Source organism: Medicago sativa, chromosome 8, assembly GCF_051527215.1.
Source record: "Medicago sativa cultivar Bolivia chromosome 8, Bolivia_mono, whole genome shotgun sequence".
Taxonomy (NCBI): domain Eukaryota; kingdom Viridiplantae; phylum Streptophyta; class Magnoliopsida; order Fabales; family Fabaceae; genus Medicago; species Medicago sativa.
In genome coordinates, this window is record NC_140756.1 from 30,684,498 (window position 1) to 30,707,750 (window position 23,253).

Below are 23,253 nucleotides of genomic sequence, written 5' to 3' on the forward strand. Positions count from 1 at the left end.
GCAAATTTTAGAAGCAAAATGCTAGAATGAGTATCGTTATTAACTAACAAGAAGCGGTACTAGGTAGTATGCAGAAACTGTAGAGGATAAAGTTTTATGAAGAAATGACTAAATTATGTGAAACTAATAACGTACGGGATGCACGGATTTGTGCTAAGAGCATTCAATGCAAGTGCAAATGAACTTAGTAGAAAGTTTCAAGAGCAAGTGGACCACAAGACAGGTTAATGGATTATCCGGTGAATCGGAATCATTGATTTCACTCTTCATGTCAAGTTAGACGAGTTGCCCGTGTATTCGGGTGCAAAGAGTTTTGAAGAGATAGAAAGGTTTCTTGAGACTCTGACAAAATATAAGAGATTTGTATAATCATCAAGATAAGTAACATAAGTAAGAGGCATAAGTCGCAAGATGCGGTAAGAAAGATTATGTATGCATAGTTAGATGTATGCATGATAACATGAGTTAGATGCACGGAAGCACTGCAGGGCAAACTTGGTTTCTGGCAAGATTCCAATTAAAGGGTGAATCCTGAGTGTTCCAGTCAATGAAAGGTTATTTGTATAAGTGGTTCATGCTAAGCAGAGGAGAAATGGAACCAAGACAACCAATTCGCATGTAGCAGAGGTGTGTTTCTAAACATGATGTTCTAAGATAGTTCTGATATTATAAGAAGGAGAGTAAGACTGAAGAGGCTATATTCGATTCTATGCGGATTAAGAAAGAAGAAGAGTTACATGTTTGATGAGGAAAGTATATTTCGAACTCTTTGGAGTGGCTATGGACATATTTTGTTTAACTAAAAATCGAAGAAGACAAGTTTAGTCTCAGAGATTGGTAGATGGTTTCTAAATTTCGGGGACGAAATTTCTTTAAGGGGGGTAGAATGTAATATCCCGCCTGTCAGTATCGGAATATTACCAGTCGATCGTGCCAGAGGATTGAAATTCAAGGAAAGTAAGTATGGAGAATATTATTATGAGATGTCAGCTTAATACGGATAAAGTATCAGTGTCGAATTTAATACGTTTAAGACAAGGGCAATTTGGTAATTGCACGGGAAAGGATATTTATTTGGTTTTGGCACCAAAATATCTCACTTTCTCCTATTCTTTCTCACTCTAGGTTTTGGGAAAGATTTTTCCTCTCACTTCTCTCTATTCCCACGCCTCTATCTCTCTTCTCCTTTTCATCAATCTTCCAAAACTTATTCCTCTCAATGATTAAGCTTATGTTATGGTACTTCCAAGTTTTATGAACAAGTAAAAGCTTCTATTGAGCTTATTCTTTCAACTCTATCATCACAAGGAAAGAATCATGAGATTAGGGTTTTGGTGAAGGAAGTTTTGGGTTGGAATAGAAATAAGCAAACAAGGATCATGATGTCTTAGATTGCAAGAAAACAACAAGAAAAATGGTTTGAAGCTTGAATTGGTTAAAGTTCATGGATGAAGCATAAGCTAGGGTTTGAGCTTGAAGCTTGAAGGACTTGCAAGAAACATGTTAGGTGAGTTCCATAGATAGATATCCTACCCTTGGGATTATGTTTATGTCACGAAAGATTAACATGAAAATTCTAGGTTCCAAGTATTATGTTTAGTACCCCTTTTGTACCATTTATGATCACATATTGTTAATTGATGCCATGCACATGATATAAGCTGTTTTTATGATGTTTTGGATGATTAGAATGAATTAGAACACTTGAATTGAGGTTTTTATGCAAAATCACGTTTTCTGCAGAATTCTGGACTGCTACAGTTCTCCAGGCGGAATTTAGCTCGCCATGGCGAGCTGGGGATCAGGGCTCTCTGGAGTAGCTCGCCATTTAGCTCGCCACGGCGAAAAATTTCGCCATGGCGGAGAGAATTTGGCCAGGCGAAATTGACTGCACAGCATGTGTTGTCAATTCGTTTCGTGGCCAGCGAGGGCTATCCGAGGCTCGATCTTGCAGTATCTTTTTAAACTATGAACCCCTAAATTCTAAGTGCCTAAAGTACAATTCCAAACAAGGTTTTAATCAAGGGAAAGGAATGGCAAATTGTTATCAATACTTGTTGATAAATGGTACGCAAGAGTGATATGTTATGCAATATGTCCGGGTAGTGATGAAATAAGAAAGGGCATGAACGTAGAGCCTCGACATAGTTGTTGAGAACTAGTAAGTTAAGCAAGAATCTCAAGAATGTTAAGACGCGAAGTGTAATCTCTTCGCATAAGAGTTAAGTGCCATACGAGTATGGCAAGACGTGAATCGATTCCATATCCATTCACGAAGTAAGTTAAGCAAGCATTAAGCTTACCTCTAGTGGGATCGTTTAAGGGTCCGAGGTAAAAGAGAAGGCATGTTTAAGTTTATTTTTCATGCATAAGACTAAGACTTATAAGAAAGAAAGAGTGTTATGTCTCTTGTTATCCAAATTGGATTCAAGGGGTTCTCCAAGGGGAATGGGGTAAGCCGTAAGGGACCCGCACGTTCACTAAGGGAGTCCGGTGCGCTCTTGCTAAGCATTTCACCGGTAGTAAGGGATTATCTTCCGGGGTTACTCCACTCGGGACTAATCCATAAAATGAACTCAGATAAGTTGTTTGTTACACGCTAACATAATCAATGAAGCTAACTATGCATAATTATTATACATGTTTACGTTATGTCATAGAGCCTTGACGTAGATCGTCAAGAACAAGTAGAGACTTGGCGTAGTTCGTCAAGAAGTAATAAGATATCAAGAATCACTTTTGTGATAAGAGATGATATGTTGTAGATACAACATAATAAGCAAGTAGAAGCAAGAATAGAAAGATATGCCGATGACGATCTTAGGTTTCCCCTAATCGTCCGGTTTAGAATCGTGTCATGATAGAAGTATATGAGAGCCTTGATGCATAGAGTGTATTCTTGGCAATGCGGTTTTAGTTTCCCCTTGACCGCCATGACATGTATAGAAGAGAAGCCTATAACAAGTTAAGAATATTATGACGGCCCTAGTATGCACGACCGTCTAAGAAAGCAAGTCCCCACACACGTATAATCAACCGGCAGGTTGTATTGTAGACACGTGGTGACCGTAGGTTTTCCCCCCGTGGTTGCCTATAGCCTAGGGTTAGGTGGAACTCACTGAGACATTATGTCTCATCCCAATCCTTATTTGTTTCAGATATCAGGATGGTTTAGCAAGCTAGTAGCCGGATGGATGTTTCAGCAAGTGTTCGTTCGTACCAGTCGCAGCATGAATGGATGTTCAAGGATGCATTTATCATATTTTAGAAAAGTTGAGTTGTAATCTTATTGTACGAACGCATTTGTTGTATACGATATTCATTCGAAGTTTTCATGTTGTAAATCTTTAATGTATCCAGTACTAAACTAATACACATGCTAGACTTTCTAGATACGTCTAGTATGGGTGTTACATGTTGCTTTTTAAGGTGGACTTTGAAAAGACTTACGACTCGGTGGATTTTATTTATTTGGATGAGGTTATGAAGAAGATGAATTTTCCGGTGCTTTGGAGGAAGTGGATCACATAATGGGTTGGAACAGCTACGGCGTCGGTTCTTGTTAATGGGTGTCCCACGGATGAATTTCCTTTGGAACATGGGTTACGTCAAGGGGATCCACTTTCTCCGTTTCTTTTTCTGTTGGCCGCTGAAAGGTTCCATGTGCTTATGCAATCTCTAGTGGAGGCCGACCTTTTTCAAGGGTATAAAGTGGGGCGTGAAAATGCCTTGGGTCTGTCACCTTCAATTCGCAGATGATACCTTGATCATGGGAGGAAAAAGTTGGTCGAACGAGCGAACAATGCGGGCTACCTTGTTGATTTTTGAGCAAATGTCTGGTTTAAAGGTAAATTTCAATAAAAGTTTACTTACGGGAGTAAATGTATCGGATTCTTGGCTGTCTGAAGCCGCTTTAGCGCTTAACTGTCGTGTCGGAGCTTTCCCTTTTGTGTACTTGGGTTTTCCTATAGGAGGGGATCCGCGTAAGTTGGACTTTTGGAAGCCGGTTGTGAACTGCATTCACTCTAGATTGTCGAACTAGAAGAGCAAATTTCTATCGTTTGGTGGCCTCCTAATTCTTTTAAAATCTGTCCTGTCATCCCTACCGGTTTATTTTCTTTCATTCTTCAAGGCTCCCACATGTATTATCTCTTCCATAGAATCTTTATTTAAATTTTTTTTTTGGGGTGGTGGTGAGGATTCTAGAAAAATTGCCTGGGTTGATTGGGATTCTGTCTGTTTACCGAAGGAGGATGGAAGGTTAGGTGTTAGAAGGCTGCGTGAATTTAATGTAGCTTTGTTAGGGAAGTGGTGCTGGCGTATATTGGTTGATAAGGAGGGGTTGTGGTATAGAGTCTTGAGGGCTAGATATGGGGAGGAAGGAGGTCAGTTGAAGGAAGGAGGGAGGGAGAGTTCGGTTTGGTGGCGAATGATTTCTGCCATCCGTTTCGGTGTAGGAGTGGGGGAAGATAACTGGTTTGAGGAGGGTGTTCGTAAGATTGTAGGTGGAGGTAGTAGTACTTACTTTTGGTAGGACAATTGGGTGGGGGGAGCACCTTTACGAGTGCAATTCCCTCGCCTATTTGATTTGGCTGAAAATAAAGAGGCGACGGTGAGGGAGATGGAGGGTAGAGGGTGGGCGGTTGATGGAGGTGCCTGGGAGTGGAGAAGGCGTCTGTCGGCTTGGGAGGAGGAATCTTTGTCGGAGTGTGCGACTTTGCTGTCTGATATTATTTTGCAGGAATCTATTTTTGACAGGTGGAGGTGGGTACACGATCTTATCACTGGTTACTCTGTCCGAGGGGCTTACAAGTATCTCACGATGCCGGTTACTACTGCAGGGCGCGCTATTCCTGATGTTGTGTGGCTGAAGCAGGTTCCGATGAAGGTGTCAGTGTTCGATTGGCGGCTCCTACGCAACAGACTCCCGACAAAATATAATCTGGTACGTAGGCGAGTTCTCCATCATGAAGATACCGCTTGCGTTGGAGGATGTGGCGGTCAAGAGACAGCGACTCACTTACTTTTAGGATGTACCGTATTTGGTGGTTTGTGGCATCTCATTTATCAGTGGCTTGGTATTTCTTTCATTCCTCCAGAGTCGGTGGCTGACCATCTTCATCACTTAGGTCAGTTAGCGAGTGTTCCGCTTTCTAAGCACACTTTCTTCAAAGTCATTTGGCACGCGACTGCTTGGGTTATTTGGAAAGAAAGAAACAGCAGACTCTTTAACAACAAAATTCAAGAAGTGGTTCATTTATTAGAAATTGTTAAGTTCTTGTCATATTCCTGGTTAAAGGTTAATCTTCTCACTTCTGCCTACAGTTATACTGACTGGTGGCAGCATCCTTTGTTATGTATGTGTGTTGGGGAATATCTGTTTTCGTTTTATTTTGCTGTAATTTTATTGGCAACAGATACTTGACATTGTATTACTTTTGGGTGGTTCTCTTTTGCACACCTTGTGCGAGATGAATCACTCTATTTGAGTTATATTCCATTTTGGTTTCTTAAAAAAAAAATCATTATCACACTATTCTTTTTTATCTTCATCTCTCTCAAGATATCTGCACCTATATTGAGGTATTTAACAAACATTTTCTATTATAATATTCATTATTTTTTGCTAAAGGAAAACCAAAGTAAAAACAATAAGATCAATAATGAATCCACCTATATGCCCCGTCCGCATATTATTGATCTCTAGCTAGAATAGTATGACGATGTTCACGGGATGGGACTATAAATAATATTTAATGATGATGTTATCTTTAATTTCTTTATCACATACATATACATGCATAGAGGGTGTATCAAATGAGAGGACTTTTATAATGAGAGATGAGAGGCTTCAATAACAGCCCTTAGATTAATATTAACGGTCCGATGCAGTTTAAGTGTTAAAAAGACTTCTGGTGTTCTCTCTCTTCTTTCTCAAACTGAGAATCTAGTTTCCGCGCTATGTCCAATCGAATTCTCTTATCCCCCCTTCTTCCTAAGAACTACAGTATTCGATTAAAACTTTGACGGAGGTTAAATCGTTAGATTGCATAAACGATTTCGATTTTTTTGTAACAGGTTAAATTTCTTTTAAAATAACAGCAGTTTTCTATTATCTGTGTGCCTTCCTTTAGTAACCGCTCCATCTTCCTTCTTCGAATCTCATAAATTTGTCCTTATTTTAATATGATTAGCTCAACGTAATATTTGAAGGTGAGAAAAACACAAGAAGGGGGGTTGAATTGTGTTTTGAAAAATTCTTCGTTTCTCCTAAAAACTGAACACACTGATCAGAAGCTAAGTGAGACAGCTTCTGAAGTGATGATCAGAATCTAAATGCAGCGGAATAAAACAGAGAGAGAGAAGAAGAACGACACAAAGCAATTATACTGGTTCCTTCCACAATCCGGAAGTAGTCCAGTCCCCCTTGCACTTCCAAGGAGATTTCACTATGAGTAATATCTGATTACAAATGCTCAAGCACACAAGCTAGAGACTTCCTTTGCTCAAGAACACAATCAAGAGACTTCCTGCTCAAGCACAACTGCAAGAGACTTCCTAACTAAACAAAATTACACAGAAAATTGTTTAAGGTTGAACACTTGATATACAATCAGAGGTGCTCACAATACAAATCAGATACAGACTCAATGGACTTAAGAATTTCTAAGATATGACTTTGAGACACAGAAATTCTAAGTGAATGCAGAACAATTTCAGCAGAGGTTTGGCACTTGTAAAAATGTTATGAGTCTTTCGTTCAGCGTTCTTGCATTACCAAATCTCTAGGTCTTCACTCCTTTATATAGAGGTGTGAGAGAGACGTTGTGAAATTGCCAGCACACCAAAGAGTCGTTGTTGAAGCTTGATCTTTCACCAATGATCTTTTGCCTGATTTGGTTGTTGTCCTATGAAGAACCAATTTGAAATCCATTCCTTATCCAAAGGAACATATATGCAGGCGAGACCGTATTCTGGAGCTGTTTTCTTGTCTTGTAGCGTGGACACAAAACAGAGTAGTGGAGAACGTGGTTGTACAATTCGTACAATAGTACAATGTCAACGCTTTCGTCCAAATTGCAAGCACATGCCTTCAAACACCTTTGAAATGACCGTTGCAATGTTCCACTGATTTTCTGCTGTGTTTTCGAAACCAATAGACAGCTTTTGCAATGTAGATTCTTCAATCTTTGAATGTTTTGCAAATCCAGTTGATCTTCAGCTTCTGGTGAAATCACTTCTGATGAGGCAGCTTCTGATGATGCAGCTTCTGATGAAGCAGCTTCTGCAGCTTCTGATGGTGCAGCTTCTTCAGCTTCTGATGATGTGGCTTCTGGACCTCTTATCTTCAGAAGCACTATTCTTCAGGAGCAGCTTGACTTCAGGAGCGTTTTACTTCAGGAGCGCTATTTCTTCAGGAGCAGCTTGAATTCAGGAGCGCTTTGCCTTCAGAATCATCTAAGCTTCATTTTCTTTTGCTCTTTATTTGCTCATTCAGAACCAATTAATGATGTAACTTTTTAAACTGTGGTCCTGTACACTTGAACAAATATTAGCTAGTCCAATTTACAATTTTTAATACCTTGTTATCATCAAAACTTTCTAAGGTTCATTGTTAAACACATTTTGTTCCAACAATATTAAATTAACATGATCTATTTAATCTTGTGGTGATTGCTTTTATGATATATGGGTATCTTCAAGCCTTCCCCAAGAACTGAAAAAGTCAAAATTGGAAGAAAAAGAAAATTACAATAACACACGAGAGGGAAGAGAGAAGATGCAGAAGGATCCTATGCAATTTTATTTTACTTTTTATATTGATGAAACGAAAAGATGGAGAAGGAGATGGGAGTGGAAGAAAACATTAGATGCGTGAGGAAGGGTTCGAGGTGTCTGGATTTGTGAGGAATTGGAATTGTTTGTGAGAGAAGAAAGAAGGCGCGTGTAACAAGATGAAGGAGGTGAAATTCCTGTGCAGTTATAAAAATTAGATAATATGTTAAAGATTGATCCAAGCGCTGTTATTGAAGCCTCTCATCTCTCATTATAAAAACTCCTCTCACTTGATACACCCTCTACATGCATATGTATGTATGTATGTATGTTGTGGTGGTCGAGGATGGTATATGTGTGTTTTTTAAATCTACACTTTCCCATCCAAATTAAAAACGAAGATAATCAAACCCGATATTTTGAAGATGAGCACTATGTATGTAGATAATTATTTGATAAATTTTAAGGGTCAAAGCTCCCAAAGCTAAATTAAAAACTATATTAGGTTGTATATGAGAAATATATCATCAGATCAGAATGGTAACGTCGGTTGAACATCAACCATTAATATGCGAGTTAAGGGTATTTGCAAACGTTCTTCTGACGTTTAAATGAGTAAGAGATCAAAGATTGAAAGGTTAACAAATAGATTGCATGTATCTTACGACAACGAAGGGGTGCCTTTTATAAGTTTGGACGCAAAGCCTTTGAAATAATAAGGAAAATGCTAAAAAGTCACTATAGGCATTTGTTAAGCATCAAATAAAAAGCTTTACGTGAGATTTAAGACACACGAGATAAGAAGAAAAATGACTTAATGGTCATTCATATAGAGTTTCTTACCATTTATGTCATTTATTATAAATTCATTTTATCTTTTCGTAATATTTAAAAAATAAAGCACGTATTCAATGTATTTATTTGCTCAACAAAATGTTTAATGTATTTTATGTTGGCAATATATTTTGGGGCATGTTGTAAATTTGAACAAAGTCACACCAATAAACTTTGGAACAAAAGGAAGCAACAATCAAAATCACAATAGCTTCAAGCAACAACAACGACACCAACAATAAAGCCTATCTAAGCATAACAAAACCACAAGCATAACCAAAGCAATAAAGATTCAATAGAGAAAACCAACACACCAATATTTATTTACCCAGTTCATAAGAATATGTCCTAGGCTTGGGGGATAGAACAACTCTCCTATTTACTATGAAATAAGTGATGCGTTGAGGTTACGAGAAATTAGATCCTAAACTCGCAAAGAACAAACTCTAATTTCTATCTATTTCTAAAATCATTCAAACCCACAATAAATCATAGGAGAAAACAAGAGAGAAATGTTGTTGATCATTGCTCTAATTAGATCTCACTATCCAAGAATATGAAGTGTTTCTTAATCCAAGAATCTCACCCAAAGCCACTTGTTGTGAGTTAGAACAATAAAATCACACCAATAAACTTAGATGTGTGAAGCAAAAGGAAGGAGTAATCAAGTGTAAAGTAGTCTCAAACAACAACAACAAAAAACAGTCCTAGATCTAAGTGAAGCAACACCACAAGCATAACCAAATCAACAAAGATAAGAAAGAAGAAAGGAAACAACACACCAATATTTGTTTACTCAATTCGAACAAATTTATCCTACATCTAGGGAAGATAGCATCTCTTCAAACCATTATGATAAGAGTGATACAAAGAAGTTTCAAGTCATTCAGACCCACATGGCATCCTAAAAGAAATTAATAAAGAAAGCTTTTTGATCCTTTCTCTAATGAGATCTCATTGCCCAAGCTGTTTTTTAAGTGTTTACAAACCCAAGACCCTCTCACCAAAGGTACTTCAACCTAAAGTTACCTCATTCTGTTCCCCAATATTTTCTCTCTTGAAGTTCTGTTTCTCTCTTGCCAAAAAAATTGAAGAACGAAACCTTATATGGTGTTTAGACCCAGGCAAAATTACGCCACGATTTTCCTAGATCGTTTCACAATTTAGAGACTCGTACACAGTACAGTACATAACCTGATGTATTCAAAATTGTGCCACGATTTTCTTCTAGTAACAACCTCCAAATTGCTGAACCAAAACCGGGCCATGATTTTTTTAATAATTTCAACATCAATTTTGAGTCAATTTACAATATTTCTTCACCTTAACTCTAAATTAGTGGGGATGTTGATTTAACCATCAACCACCTTGCTTACCTCTCCATCTTCAATTTACTCTTCAACAAATTTGATCAAGTCCAAGCAATGCTTAAACCTTAATCTGGGCAACGACTTGGTGAACACATCCGCCAGATTTTCTTCTGAAGTTATTTTCTTAGCCTAATCTCTTTCGATTCAATCATGTCTCTTCCGAATGTCAATGTGCTTTGTCCTTTCACGATTCACTAGGTGATTTTCCAAATTGATAACACTTTGGCTATCACAATCTATCTCAACACATATAGAAGCAATTCCAAACCCGTCAATGATCCATTTCAATCATATATAACTTTTATCACCCCTTCAACAAGGGTAATTTACTCCACTTATATAGCCACGATAGATTGTTGATTTTTCTTACAAATAATAGTTGTGCCATAAAGAGTCAACACAAAACCCGATAAAGATTTCCTTGTGTCCATATTGCACGCGTAGTCTGCATCTACATACCCTATAAATCGTCTTCCTCTTGATCTGATCTTTTGTACTTCAAATTGTCCTTCAAAGACTTGTTCAAGTATATCAAACCCCATTTCAAAGCTTACTAATGTACAATACCTGAGTTTTCCATAAACCGACTCACTATCCTAACTACATAAGCTTAGTCTAGTATACTACAAATCCTACAATACGTGATGTTTCCAACCCCACTTGCATAAGGAGGACCCTCTATCTTCTTTTTCTCATCCTAAGATTGAGGACATTATTTAATGGACAACTTTGTGTGATGGCCCAAAAGAAGGCCAACGGTTTTAGATTTTGGCATTCTAAAACACTCCACCGCCTTCTTCAAGTAACTAGTTTAAGACAAGAATAGTTCATCTTTGTCACGGTTCCTTATGATATAAATTCCATGAACCCTATTTTTCGGACCAAGATCCTTCATCTTAAATTCACCATTTAAGTTTTCTTTGAGCTTTTGATCGCAACCTTGCTAGAACTTGCTGTCAATAGACCATTCACATATAGTAGAAGGTAGATAATGACTTTCTCATCCTTCTTCAATATGTAAACACAAAATCGTACTCACTTCTCACAAAACTAGTCTTTAAAAGAAACTCATCAAACCGATGATACCATTGCCTTGGGATTTGTTTTGTAACACCCCGTTTTCCCAACGTAAAATTTTCATAAATAAAATCAGAGTTTTTCATCATAAAACAGAATGTCACATTTCTTAAAAATCATAAATGGAATAAATAATAATTTATCCTTCAAAACGTTCAACAACATAATATTTAAAACTTCGCACCGGAATAGTTTGACAACTTAAATAATCTTTGGCACAAGGTCCTCAATATAAAATCTCATAAAACTTAGTTCAACATCAATTCTTAAAAGATTCATAAAGTAATACGTAAGGAACAGAAAGTAAAGACATAATCCCATCCCGTTATGTATCAGAGCACCTAAGACACACACACTTGTGAGGAGTCCACTCACGACTGCAACTAATCTTGGTTACCTGCAAGTTACCCATACGAAGAGCAACATTTTCAAGCAAAGGGGTGAGATTTCACCAAACAACAATATTAAGCATATAATTCATCAATCACATTTAACAACTTAAACTTCATCAACTAGTATCATTAAACTTCCTGCATTAGTCATAAACTTCATCTTATATTATCATAATAAATAATCATAAACATCATATATCATCTTAATCATAACATCATATATCACCTTAATCATAACATCATATATATCATCATAAATATCACAAACATCATCACATATCATCATTAGTAAACATGTAGCATCTTATCATAAACAACTTCATAATCAATCTTCATAAGCAACTTCATAATCAATCATCATAAACATCTTAATCATTCATCATCTTAAGCATCATAATCATTCATAAAGCACTTCATTAATAGCTCATCAACTTGACATCTTAACATCTTAACATCTTAACAACTCGATAACTTGACATCTTAACATCTTAACAACTCGACAACTTGACATCTTAACAACTTCGACTCGACTATGCAACTTCAACTTCTCAAATCATCTTGACAAATGCAAATGCATGTGGTACCATTCTAGGGCATAAGCCCTCATCGTCGTGGTTGAGCATAAATATACTCCTAGGGCATAAGCCCTCATCGTCGTGGTTGAGCAAAAGCTCCATCGTCGTGGTTGAGCAAAAGCTCTAGGGCATGAGCCCTCATCTTTAAATGAGTATGCATGGACTCAACATCTTACGTATTAGAAACTTCACGAACATCTATGACATCTTAACAACTTGACGACTTCATAACGACTCGACGACTTAACAACTTCATATCATCTTAACGTCTTAACATCTTAACATCTTAACATCTTAAACCATCATATATAATTTACATTAATACTCATATAACAATATCACATTGATAATATTAACAGCAACATGACATCACACAATTAATTCATCATATATCATCGTATTCAAGTATCAACAATTCATCATGCATCTTTGTAAGAACATAAATAATCATGCACAACATATTTTCATGTCAAACCAAGGCTACTGGAAAGATATGACAATTATCAACAACTTTCATGTTTACAACAAAGATCAATTCAAAACAGATACATATGAACAAAACGCAAAAACATGAAACAGAGAATGCTGTCACCGTACAATTTCGCTAAGACCTCCTTGGAGTATTTTCATCATAACTCAAAAACTAAAAATCATATTCACATCAAACCAAAGCCACTCGAAAGCTAACAAAATTATCTAAAACTTTCATGTGTACGGCTAAGACCAATTCTGTACCGATCAATACCAGTTTTCATTTTAAATTCGGAAAAGTTGTGCTGAAAATCCATAAAAATTCACTGTGACCTACGTGCAGTAATTTGACCATAACTCAAGTTCTATAAATCCTTTTGAAGTCAAACCAACGTCATTAGAAAGCTAACATCCATACCTACAACTTTCGTGTTTACACCTAAAGCCAATTCAAAACTTAAATGTGTGAAAAATATGCAAAAACATAAAACAGAGAATGCTGTCAGAGATAGCTCTCGGGAAAACTCCATTTTTCATCCCAAAATCCCAATTTTGAATCCCCCTAAGCCCAAATTTGGTCCCAAAGTTTGTTTAAACGTTTCTAAAGACACCCAAATCCATATAAAACTTGAACTAAAACACCCTTTCAACAAAAATCACCATTTGACCCATTTTTCATGAAAACCTTCAAGAACAACATAAATTCACTTCAAGTTCTATGATTATGATTACCCATTGCATCAATCATTAACAAAAACGTATCATAACAATAACAACAACAAGCATCCATGAATTCATCAACAACAACATTATATTTCATCAATTTTGAGTGAAACCTAATTTCTCTAATCATCAAAATCAAACAACAATAACCATTAATTCTCAATTCTTCACTTAAACCCTAATTCTCAATCTCTCAAAAATTCTTCCTACAACTCGTTAAATCTAATCGTTAGAATCATACACATAATAAGATTGAATGCTAGTCTCACCCTTACCTTAGAATTATCGATGTAGCCTCTTCTCTCTTCTCTTTGTCTTCTCTTCTCTTCTCTTCTCTCTAAACCTTGTTTTCTCCAAAAACTGATCGTACGTTCTATGTCTTTCTAAACCTAACTTCTCTTATTTAACCCCTCATCTAATTTTTCTTACACCTCAAAATTACTCTTTTCCTCATAATCTTATTTATTTCTAAATTAAATATATATCTCTCCCACTTAATAATATTAATACATCAAATAACAAATATACCTCTTCACTGAATAACAAATATATTTCTACACCAGATAACATATATATTTCCACACAAAATAACAAATATATTTCTACACCAAATAACAAATATATTTCTACACAAAATAACAAATATATCTCTACATCAAATAACAAATATATTTCTACACAAAATAACCCCACAACTTAATATTTATTTTATTTTCGAATCTTATTTTATTAAACAATAAAATAAGTCACAACGTCTCATAAATTTCTCTAAAATCATATAAATCACATAAATCTTATAAATCACACTAATCATATAAATATATTCTAAAACTCATTAAAATAATTAAATAATCGAAACGGGCCTTACATGTTTCAACTCACACAACAACTTCTTCAAAAGGCACACCTTAGACTCATCATCCACAAAACCTTTCAGTTGTTTCATGTAGATAGTGTCTTCAAGGCATCCATGTAAGAATGCAATCTTAACATCCATTTTCTCCAATTTAAGATTTTACTAATTAACGATAGTCATATGTATCCTTATGGAACAAAGCTTCACCACGGATGAGAAGATCTCATTGTAGTCAATTTCCTCAACCTGAGTAAAACTTGTTTCCACAAGCCTTGATTTGTACCTTGGACCTTCAACTCCCAAAATACCATCCTTTTTCTCGAAGATCCACTTGCATCCAACTACCCTTTTGTTTTAGGTAATCTCACAAGTTTCTAAGCATGGCTCTTTTCCAATGAATCTATTGCCTCACTCACTTCCTTCAACCATTCCTTGTTCTCTTTTCTCTCAAATGCTTCCTTGAAGGACATGGGCTTTGAGTCTTGCAATCCTTCAACCTTGTGTAGAGAATAACAAACTAAGTCAGCATAACAATATATTATAGGTGCCACAATGGTCCTTCTTTCCCTATATCTAGCCAACTAATAATTAGGATCCATTATCGGTTGACTTCCACTTAAATTTAACGGCGGAGTCTGATCCTCCACCTCGAACTGAGTTTCCCCTACCCTTGTGTCTGGTTCTAAAGTCTACAGGTCTTTGCACTTCATCCTCACGCAGGTCTCATCAAAAGTAACATCCTTGCTTATAATGACTTGTGGTCCTCCATCAGATTCCAACTTCCACAACTTGTCTGCTGAAAAAACATCTCACTACCGTTACTCGTCTGCTGAAAAAACTCACGAAAAAGGATCAGAGAAAGAGGGTGTAGCAAAGTGTGGGGAGTGTCCCATTTTATATCAGATGAAGACTGCTGATAAAGATCCTTCCTTCAAAGGCCATTTAACACCAACATCAAGATATCTCAAGTCCGACTCGATCACTTTCCAAAACCCTCCCTTCTAAAACCTTTCAAAATTCAACTTGCACACAAAGCCTTTAAAGTTTAATTCGTGAACATAGCTGTTTAAAAGAAGGGTTTCTTTAATTGAATAGACTGATTTTCATATTTTTCAAATGACAAATACTTTTGAATTCAATATATTTTTGTCCTTTTAAAACTCTTCCTGTGTGTAAACTCTATGGGTGGATATGTGAGTTAATCATTCACAAACTCTATAGCTGCAAAATAGAAGAGCAATTTGAATCATTCATAAAATAACAAGTAAAGTCTTTCTACAGAAAATGGAACACAATCATAAACTTTTAATATTTATTTTTGAAAAAAAAAAATGCATAACATAACATAAAATAAGAGGAGATGGTGTCATTGATACATGATGGAATGGATTCCATCAAGGCTCAACAGGAAAAAAAACTTAAAACTCTAGAAAATGCATCAAAACTCCTATCAATCAATAAGAGAGGCAAAGGAGGCAAGACCGCTAGAACAAGAATTACATCAAAAAATATTACCGTAATATTTTAAAATCTAAACAATAGAATCCGACTTAATTGATACCACTAGATTGCATCTTATTCCATCGATCCAAACAAAGTCAATGAAAGCAACAAAAGTAACATTGAAACTCATGGTAGCTAGCCATGATTGAATGAATATCAGTTGTGAGATGATATGCTTGTACACTTCCAGTCGACTGATACAAAGACATGTTCAAGGAGCCCAAATCAGAAAGCTTTGTCAATGCCTGCAGCCGGATTTTTACCGAGACTATTCCTAGAAAAATTAATGAGATTCAAAACATGAATTAGTATGAAATCACCAAATAATATTTCACATGCTCAAAGACAAGAGTTAGTGGGATAAAGTAGGAGGCAAAACAAAGGAATCACTAAAATAAGGACAAACTTGAGTTTCTTAAAGGTGGCTAGCCTACAAATATTCTCCAATTCCCTATCACAATATTTCTAGTTAAATCACTTAGATGATGTGGAAAAAATTTACATGAAACTATGATAATGCTATGATTAGAGATTAATCAAAACATCTAAAAACTAGTCCTAGCAAGTAGCATCCCCCTACAATACAATACTTAAAAAAATTCACTACATAAGTAGGAACTTGCTAAATTGAGATAATTTTCACTCATACAAGATTCTAATGAATCCATTTGAATGGGACAATATAAAGGACAACTTGTTGCAGAAAGCAGGTCAAGAATATGTTCTTAGCAATGTCATATGTTTTTGATGAATCCATTTTGATCCAAGCAACAACATAATAACCACCCTCAAGACCAGCAATAGGATTATGCTCAAAGTCAAACTAATATAAGATGTTTCACTAATTAATTGTCTTTCATGGACAATATTTCTAGCAATAAGATTGATCATCTATTACCCACATCAATCTCTACCTCAAGTTTAAAGCAACATTTTATAATTAGCAGAGTGCATTTATATAATCAAGATGTATTTAAAAGAAAAAGAATATGATTCCGTCAACTCATTAGTCTTATAATTAGTTTTGAACAATTGACATAAAACGAGATTAAGAATCTACACTGAAAAAGAGCATAGATTATATACACCATGCTTGTTGAAGTGAACTATCACTTTCTTTACAAGTATGAATATCAATTAGATGGATTCCAACATGTTTGCCAAAAATAAATTTTATGCAGCTAACAAATTTGGATATATCATCCGTGATGCTATATATAACAAAAGCAATGTCTGGGTCTCACAAAAGGTATATCATGAAAATACAGAGGCAAATGGCTATAAACGTCAACCAACATGTAACGATACTAACCTTTATTTAGATCCTTTGGAGCTGCTGGCACTGAATCGAGAGCACAGTATTTTTGTGGCCATGACTGCACAACAGAAAATGTAAATCTATAAAGAAAATGATATTTACATTAAATGGAAAATTCATCATATTTAGAGTAAAATTTTTGTCAAGTCTGTGGTCAATTTTGCGTGCAATGTATTAGTACAAATTTGTCTTAACAAAAAAAAAATATATATACCTTGGCGTAGTTAACAACTTAACATGTTCCCCCATATTGGTTTTGCTAGCAGTGAACATGAGGAGTGGAACCAAAGCAAAGGGAAGCTCATATGATAGGATCATCTGATCAGTGGACAAAGAAGGGCCTAAGCAGAAGCTGATTTTGTAGTGAACAAAAATGAATGCATACACAAACAACATTAGGAATTATATAAACGATGTCATGTTGACAAATATATGCATCTGTAACTTTATATAACAACATGAGTGGCCCTACATAATCCTGTTAACTCGCATGAAGACAACGGCACAATTAAGAAAAACTGTTAAACACACAGGGGCAGACCTGGACTCGGAATATCACCGGGGCACAATTTTTGTATCAAATAATTAAATAATATATTAAAAATAGTTGTAATAACCAAAGTTACAAAGAAAATGCTCTATTTTCCATTTGTAGAAAATAAGTTAAAATTACATCATTATTAATTGTTTCAAGAACATTTCTTTCTATTTACGTTACAAGACGATCATTTAAACATTGATCACCCATCTTGTTACTTAGTTAACATACTTAATTTTGCTAGGTAACCATACTTAATTTTGCTGTATTTTTTATTCATTGACATGTGCAATCAACCAATGACTCATACATTAGTTATTGGACTGCAATTGCAAGTTTTTTAGAGATATTGCTCAAAAAGGACAACTATCGTTAAATTACAGTATATTAGATTAAGTAACAAGCTAATTTATAGACAGCAACTAACATTTTAGCAGGTCTCAGTAGCAAGCTAATATATACACGGCAACTAACTTTTCTGCATAATTTAAAATAAAAAAAATTGGGCCTGGGCTGGTGTGGCACTTGCCACAGTAGGCCCCGGCCAGGTCCGCCCCTGTAAACACAGCCAATTCGGGACACATGTTGCTTGTATTGAATTTCATAAAGACAGCTATGTATGTTGAACATAAAAATACCAAACACGGTTGTTCATGATAGAAACTGATTACATGTTCAATTCAAGGTTAAATAAAAAAACTTATGAAATTAAGCTTGTGTGCTATGAGAAGAACAAATGAAAATTATCTCTGTGAAAATAAAATCCGCAAATCATTGAAAACTGTACTTGAAACATGTTTCCATGGGCACAATTAATTCCTTGTAAAGATTATAATTCAACTGTGAAATATCATACCCAAGAAAAAGCTCAGACTTACATAACCACAAAGTAATCGTCAATTTTGAAGAGACCACTTCAGAAGTTTCATTGTCATTGATTTCAGAAGAAATCAAATTACAAAATTGTTGCCAAAGAATCTAATAAAAACTTCAGCTCTTATATGTCTTCTCTACGTCCAGAACTTCAACGCTTCACCGTTTTCCTGGTTTGCCCCATTCCTTGCAAAGCATGAACACTAAATATACCCAAAGATTTTAATTAGAATTCCAACATCAGCAGAGGCATAATGATAACATAAATTGTTGACAACGACTAGCAATTGTGAGCTAATTTTTGCTACGCTATTATTTGTTAATTATAGTGAAACATTTCCAATAAACTAGATTTTAATATAGGGATGAATGTATAGAGAGAATTATTAATCTAAAACACACCAAAGATGTTGAATTTAAAATTCAAAGATACATATGTATGTGCCCGGAGCAGGTACCTGACTAAAAACTCGATAATATGAGCATCAGGGCCTGCATCATTTGGAAGTTGCAGTTCAAGTTATTCATCGATCATCACTTTTTGAATGTGAGAAATCTTCACCCAATCTTTTCACCTTTAGGTTGCATACACCGTTGTTTGAGCAACGGCGAACAATCATAAATGATTAGAGTTGAAATGGATTTAGGCAGACCCTCCACTGGTAAGCAATGAAGGCTGGGGCACCCAATGAGATTTAATTCTTGAAGGGATGGGAGGTGGCAGATACCTTTGTAGTCCAGTTTTTTAAGATTCACACAACCATCAATACGCAGAGAAGTAAGAGAGAGGGGAAGCAATTGTGGATCAGGAAAAGACTCCACATCCACATTGTACATCTCCAAACTTTTTAGGGAAGAGTTGATTCCCAATGCACATTTTAGTGAGGTGATAAGAAGTTTAGAGCAACAACGGAGACCCATGTATTTTAGGCTTGACGGCAAACCTTGATCACAGAAGGACTCCAGTTGCGGACAATCATATATGTATAGGTGAGTAAGAGATGGAAAGAGAGTGCGCATGCATTCAGTCAAAGATTTCAAATTCTCCAAATTGCAAATATACAAACTCTTCAGACTGGGTGCAGAGAATCCTGCCTTGGGAAAAGATACAAATTTAGGGCACTCAATAATTATCAAATATGTAAGGCTAAGATCACGCTCATGCTCCTGTGAAATGATTTCAAGATTACTGCACTTTTGCAAATGGAGAGATTGGAGTTTAGGGAAGAAATCCAACGGAAAGGTCCTTAGAGAGTCACAACTACTAGTGATGTTCAAAGATAGAAGGAAATTATAGCAACAGTCTATGGGAATTTTCACAGTTGGGCAATCCCTGATTTCCATCGATTCGAGAGAAGTGTTTGATAATGTCTGCCCAACCCATTCAAGCAACGATCCTTCCATGCAATATCCACCAATGCTGAGAATTCTCAAAGTGGATGGTTGATAATGAACTTGCAGCTTTTCACAATCAATCAGACGTAATTCATGAATGGATGGAGCCAATGGAACAGAACCCGCAAGTTGTTTGCAGTCAAAAATATCAAGTGTCGTCAAACTAGGAAGTTTCTCAGGAAGATTGCCTTTTAGATTTGGACAATCTCTTATCCAAAGCTCTTTGAGACATGGAAAAGCTCCGGTCACAATTTTACAATCCCATTCTTCCCATCCCTCCATATCCTCAAATATTAAGGTTTGCAATGATGCAAATGAAATAAGATCTGAAGAAGAGCTACTCCCATTTCCATAAAACTCACTACCAATCATCACTATCCCAGATAGTCTTTTGATATGCAGTTTCTTGAGAGATGGCAAAATTCCAAGTGGAGGCAACAACATACAATTTTCACAATTGACCAAATCTAAGAACACCACATTCGATAATGAATTATCTCCAAACCAATCTGGAAATCGTGTACCACCGTAGTCGAAGATTGATAGCTCCTTCAAGTGTTTGGAAGGTTGTAGCTTTTCAAGCACTTCCCTTTCTTTCTCTGAATTATTACTTTTCGCATTCCATGATAAACTTAGTTTCTCAAGGTGTACTTTATTTTTCATGTTTGCTGCCAATGCATCAAAGGAATTGACAACGTTTTGCAACTCTGTAATTGATAGTTCTCCATGAAGATTGAGTTCTCCTAACTGCTGAATATTGGCCTCGCTACCTTTGTTCACAATAAACCGACACAAGACTTGAAGATTCTTTAATTTTCCCACATCCATTGGCATTTTTCTCACTTGAGTTCCAACCAGATCAAGATAACGCAGATTAGTGAGTTTACATAAGTTGACGGGTAGCTCTTTCAAATAGAAGCAATTCCTCAACTTCAGTATTTGCAAGTTAGAGAGAGAACATACTGAATCTGGTAGCTCTTTTATGCCACTATGGGAAAGGTCTAGATAACTGAGGTGCTTGAGATTTCCTATGCTGTCAGGCAACTCTTTCAGATTGTAGCAATAAGGCAACAGTAAGACACGAAAGAACATAAACTTTGAGAACAACTCTTGCAACCATTTTATAAATATCTGGTCATTCCAACTATCAGCAAAGGGATAGTCGTGTAATGGTAGGAATGTGCGTAATCTTTTAGCATTGTATAGGGTCTCAATTAATTTGGGAGATGTATTTTGATTTCCTAAAAATGAAAAGTGGCGAGTTATTTTCGAGATATGATTTGATTCCTCATATTTGAATGTGAAACAAAAATCCCCGTTTACATATTTTGCCAAATCGTTGAGAAGGTCGTGCATTATAAAATGCATTTCACTTTCCCTTGATTGCTGAAAAAATGAACTGGAAAATAGATCTTTGAAGTACTGTTCTCCAACTGCTTCCATTGTCATACTCTGTTGAGGGCATTGCAGAAAGTTTTCAGCCATCCATAATAAAATTAATTTCTCCTTTTGAAACACATAATTTTTAGGGAATAAGGCACAATAAGAAAAACATCTCTTGAGATGAGATGGAAGGTGATGATAGCTCAACATTAAAGCGGGGATGATGTTGCTCTCCTCTTCTGGTAAGTCCCATATCTCACTTGCCAATATGCTTTCCCATTCCACCAAAGATGACTTTTTGCACAATAGACTTCCAATTGTTTTCAAAGCTAGAGGCAATCCCTGGCATTTTGTAAGTATCCTCTTAGCAATGTCCATAAAGTCATGATTTATCTGAGGATTTTCATCTTCGAATGCATGCTTAGCAAACAACTTCCAGCAAGGTTCTTCTTCTAATTGCTCTAGTTGACGCATTTTATTTGATCGCATGATTGAAGACACTTTCTTACTGCGGGTGGTGACTAGAATTTTGCTTCCTTTAGCCCCATAATTAAGAGGAGTATGCAATGCTTCCCATTGGTCACGTTTTTCATTCCAAATGTCGTCCAAAACAAGAAGAAATCTCTTGCCAGTCAGTTTTTCCTTCAACGTCACCTGAAGCATATCTAGGTCTCTACTCTCATTAGTAGATCCAGTGATACCCTCAAGAATAGCTCTTGTGACCTTGAAAACATCAAATTCTTGTGAAACGGAGACCCAGGCTTTGACATCAAATTTACCGTCCATCTTTGGGTCATTGTATAAGTGTTGGGCAAGCGTGGTCTTGCCCATCCCACCCATACCAACTATAGAAATTATTGATAGTTGGTCGTTATTATTCTCAGCATCTGATGTGAGCCAATCAAAGATAATCTCCTTGTCAACATCTCTGCCATAAATAACATTATCAATAGGCAAAGATGTTGATGGCAATTTCTTTGACACTTGGCTACTTGATCCAACACCAAAACCACTAGATGTGCTTTCAAATCTAGTATGTCTTTTTTGCTAGCAAGATATTCTAGGTTGTCAAGTACTTCTTGCATCTTCGATTCAATTTCTTTGTGAAATGAACTGGAAGAAGCACCGAAGAAGTTCCATACCTTGTTACTAGTAGATTGAGATTCAGCTTCCAGCTTGGATTTGGAAACTTCATAGTCAATTTCTTCCAAGAGATCCTCTGCATCTAACACAGCATCTTTGACAGCATCAAGCCATGTTCTCACGTTTGGATTTCTGATCTGCTTCAGTTCTGCATCATCAACCACAGTATTGATGGAGAGAAGCGTGACGTGAAGTTTCTTCGGAAGCTTCTCGTTGAGTTTTCTTTCTCGAAAGTAGTCTTTGATTCCAGCAGAAGCAAGCTTTTCGAATGTGACCTGAAGGAAAGCAGAAAGAAGAGCACCACCAACCAATTCAACAGCCATGGATCGAAAGGAAAGGAAGGATTGCAGTAATGTGTGAAGTGAAGTTGACTCGAAGCAAAGACTGACGACTCCAGGGAATTTGTTTGCCGTCGGTATGCAATAAAGGAGATCACATATCTAAAGTGCCATCTATTTCTGATTTATGTGTTTACTATTTTATTTTTTATTTTTTTAGTGGTTTTTGTGTTCACTATTTGATACAATTATACTCCTCGCTGCCTATGAAGCCCATGTATCAATATGGGTACGGATACAATACGATACAAGTATGTGGATATGTGTATTTTTTAAAATTTAAGATACGATACGGTTAAGATATTTTGTCAAATTTTTTAGACTAACACATATACAAGTATGTGGATACGTGTATTTTTTAAAATTTAAGATACGATACGGTTAAGATATGTTGACAAAATTTTTAGACTAACACTCATATGAGTGGAAAATACTTGAAAAAAATAAGCTTTTATTTTTTGTTACAAAGAAAATAAGCATTGATTACTCTTTGTTATTATATTATTATAAAAGTAACAATTTTTTTAAAAATAATACATGTGATCAAAACAAAAAAGGGTTAATTGTTTAAACTGGCCCCGTAAAATATACGATGTCTGAAAAATGACTCTGTAAAATAAAAAATACATATTTTAACCTTGTAATTTCATATTCTTCTTATTTTTTGACCCTATATAATATACGCCTG

General features: G+C 36.0%; 1 protein-coding gene and 1 pseudogene across 2 annotated transcripts; one reads left to right on the forward strand and one right to left on the reverse strand.

Annotated features, from left to right (window-relative positions):
• Positions 1 to 4,621: 4,621 nt before the first annotated feature.
• Positions 4,622 to 5,425, forward strand: LOC146898326 (uncharacterized). The gene has a single exon (XM_085736542.1). It carries the CDS (start codon positions 4,622 to 4,624, stop codon positions 5,423 to 5,425), a length of 804 nt encoding a protein of 267 aa, XP_085592668.1.
• Positions 5,426 to 18,770: 13,345 nt separating this feature from the next.
• Positions 18,771 to 22,636, reverse strand: LOC146898327 (putative disease resistance RPP13-like protein 1 pseudogene; annotated as a pseudogene). The gene has a single exon (XR_015023836.1). The product of XR_015023836.1 is annotated as a putative disease resistance RPP13-like protein 1 pseudogene (transcript).
• Positions 22,637 to 23,253: the final 617 nt, after the last annotated feature.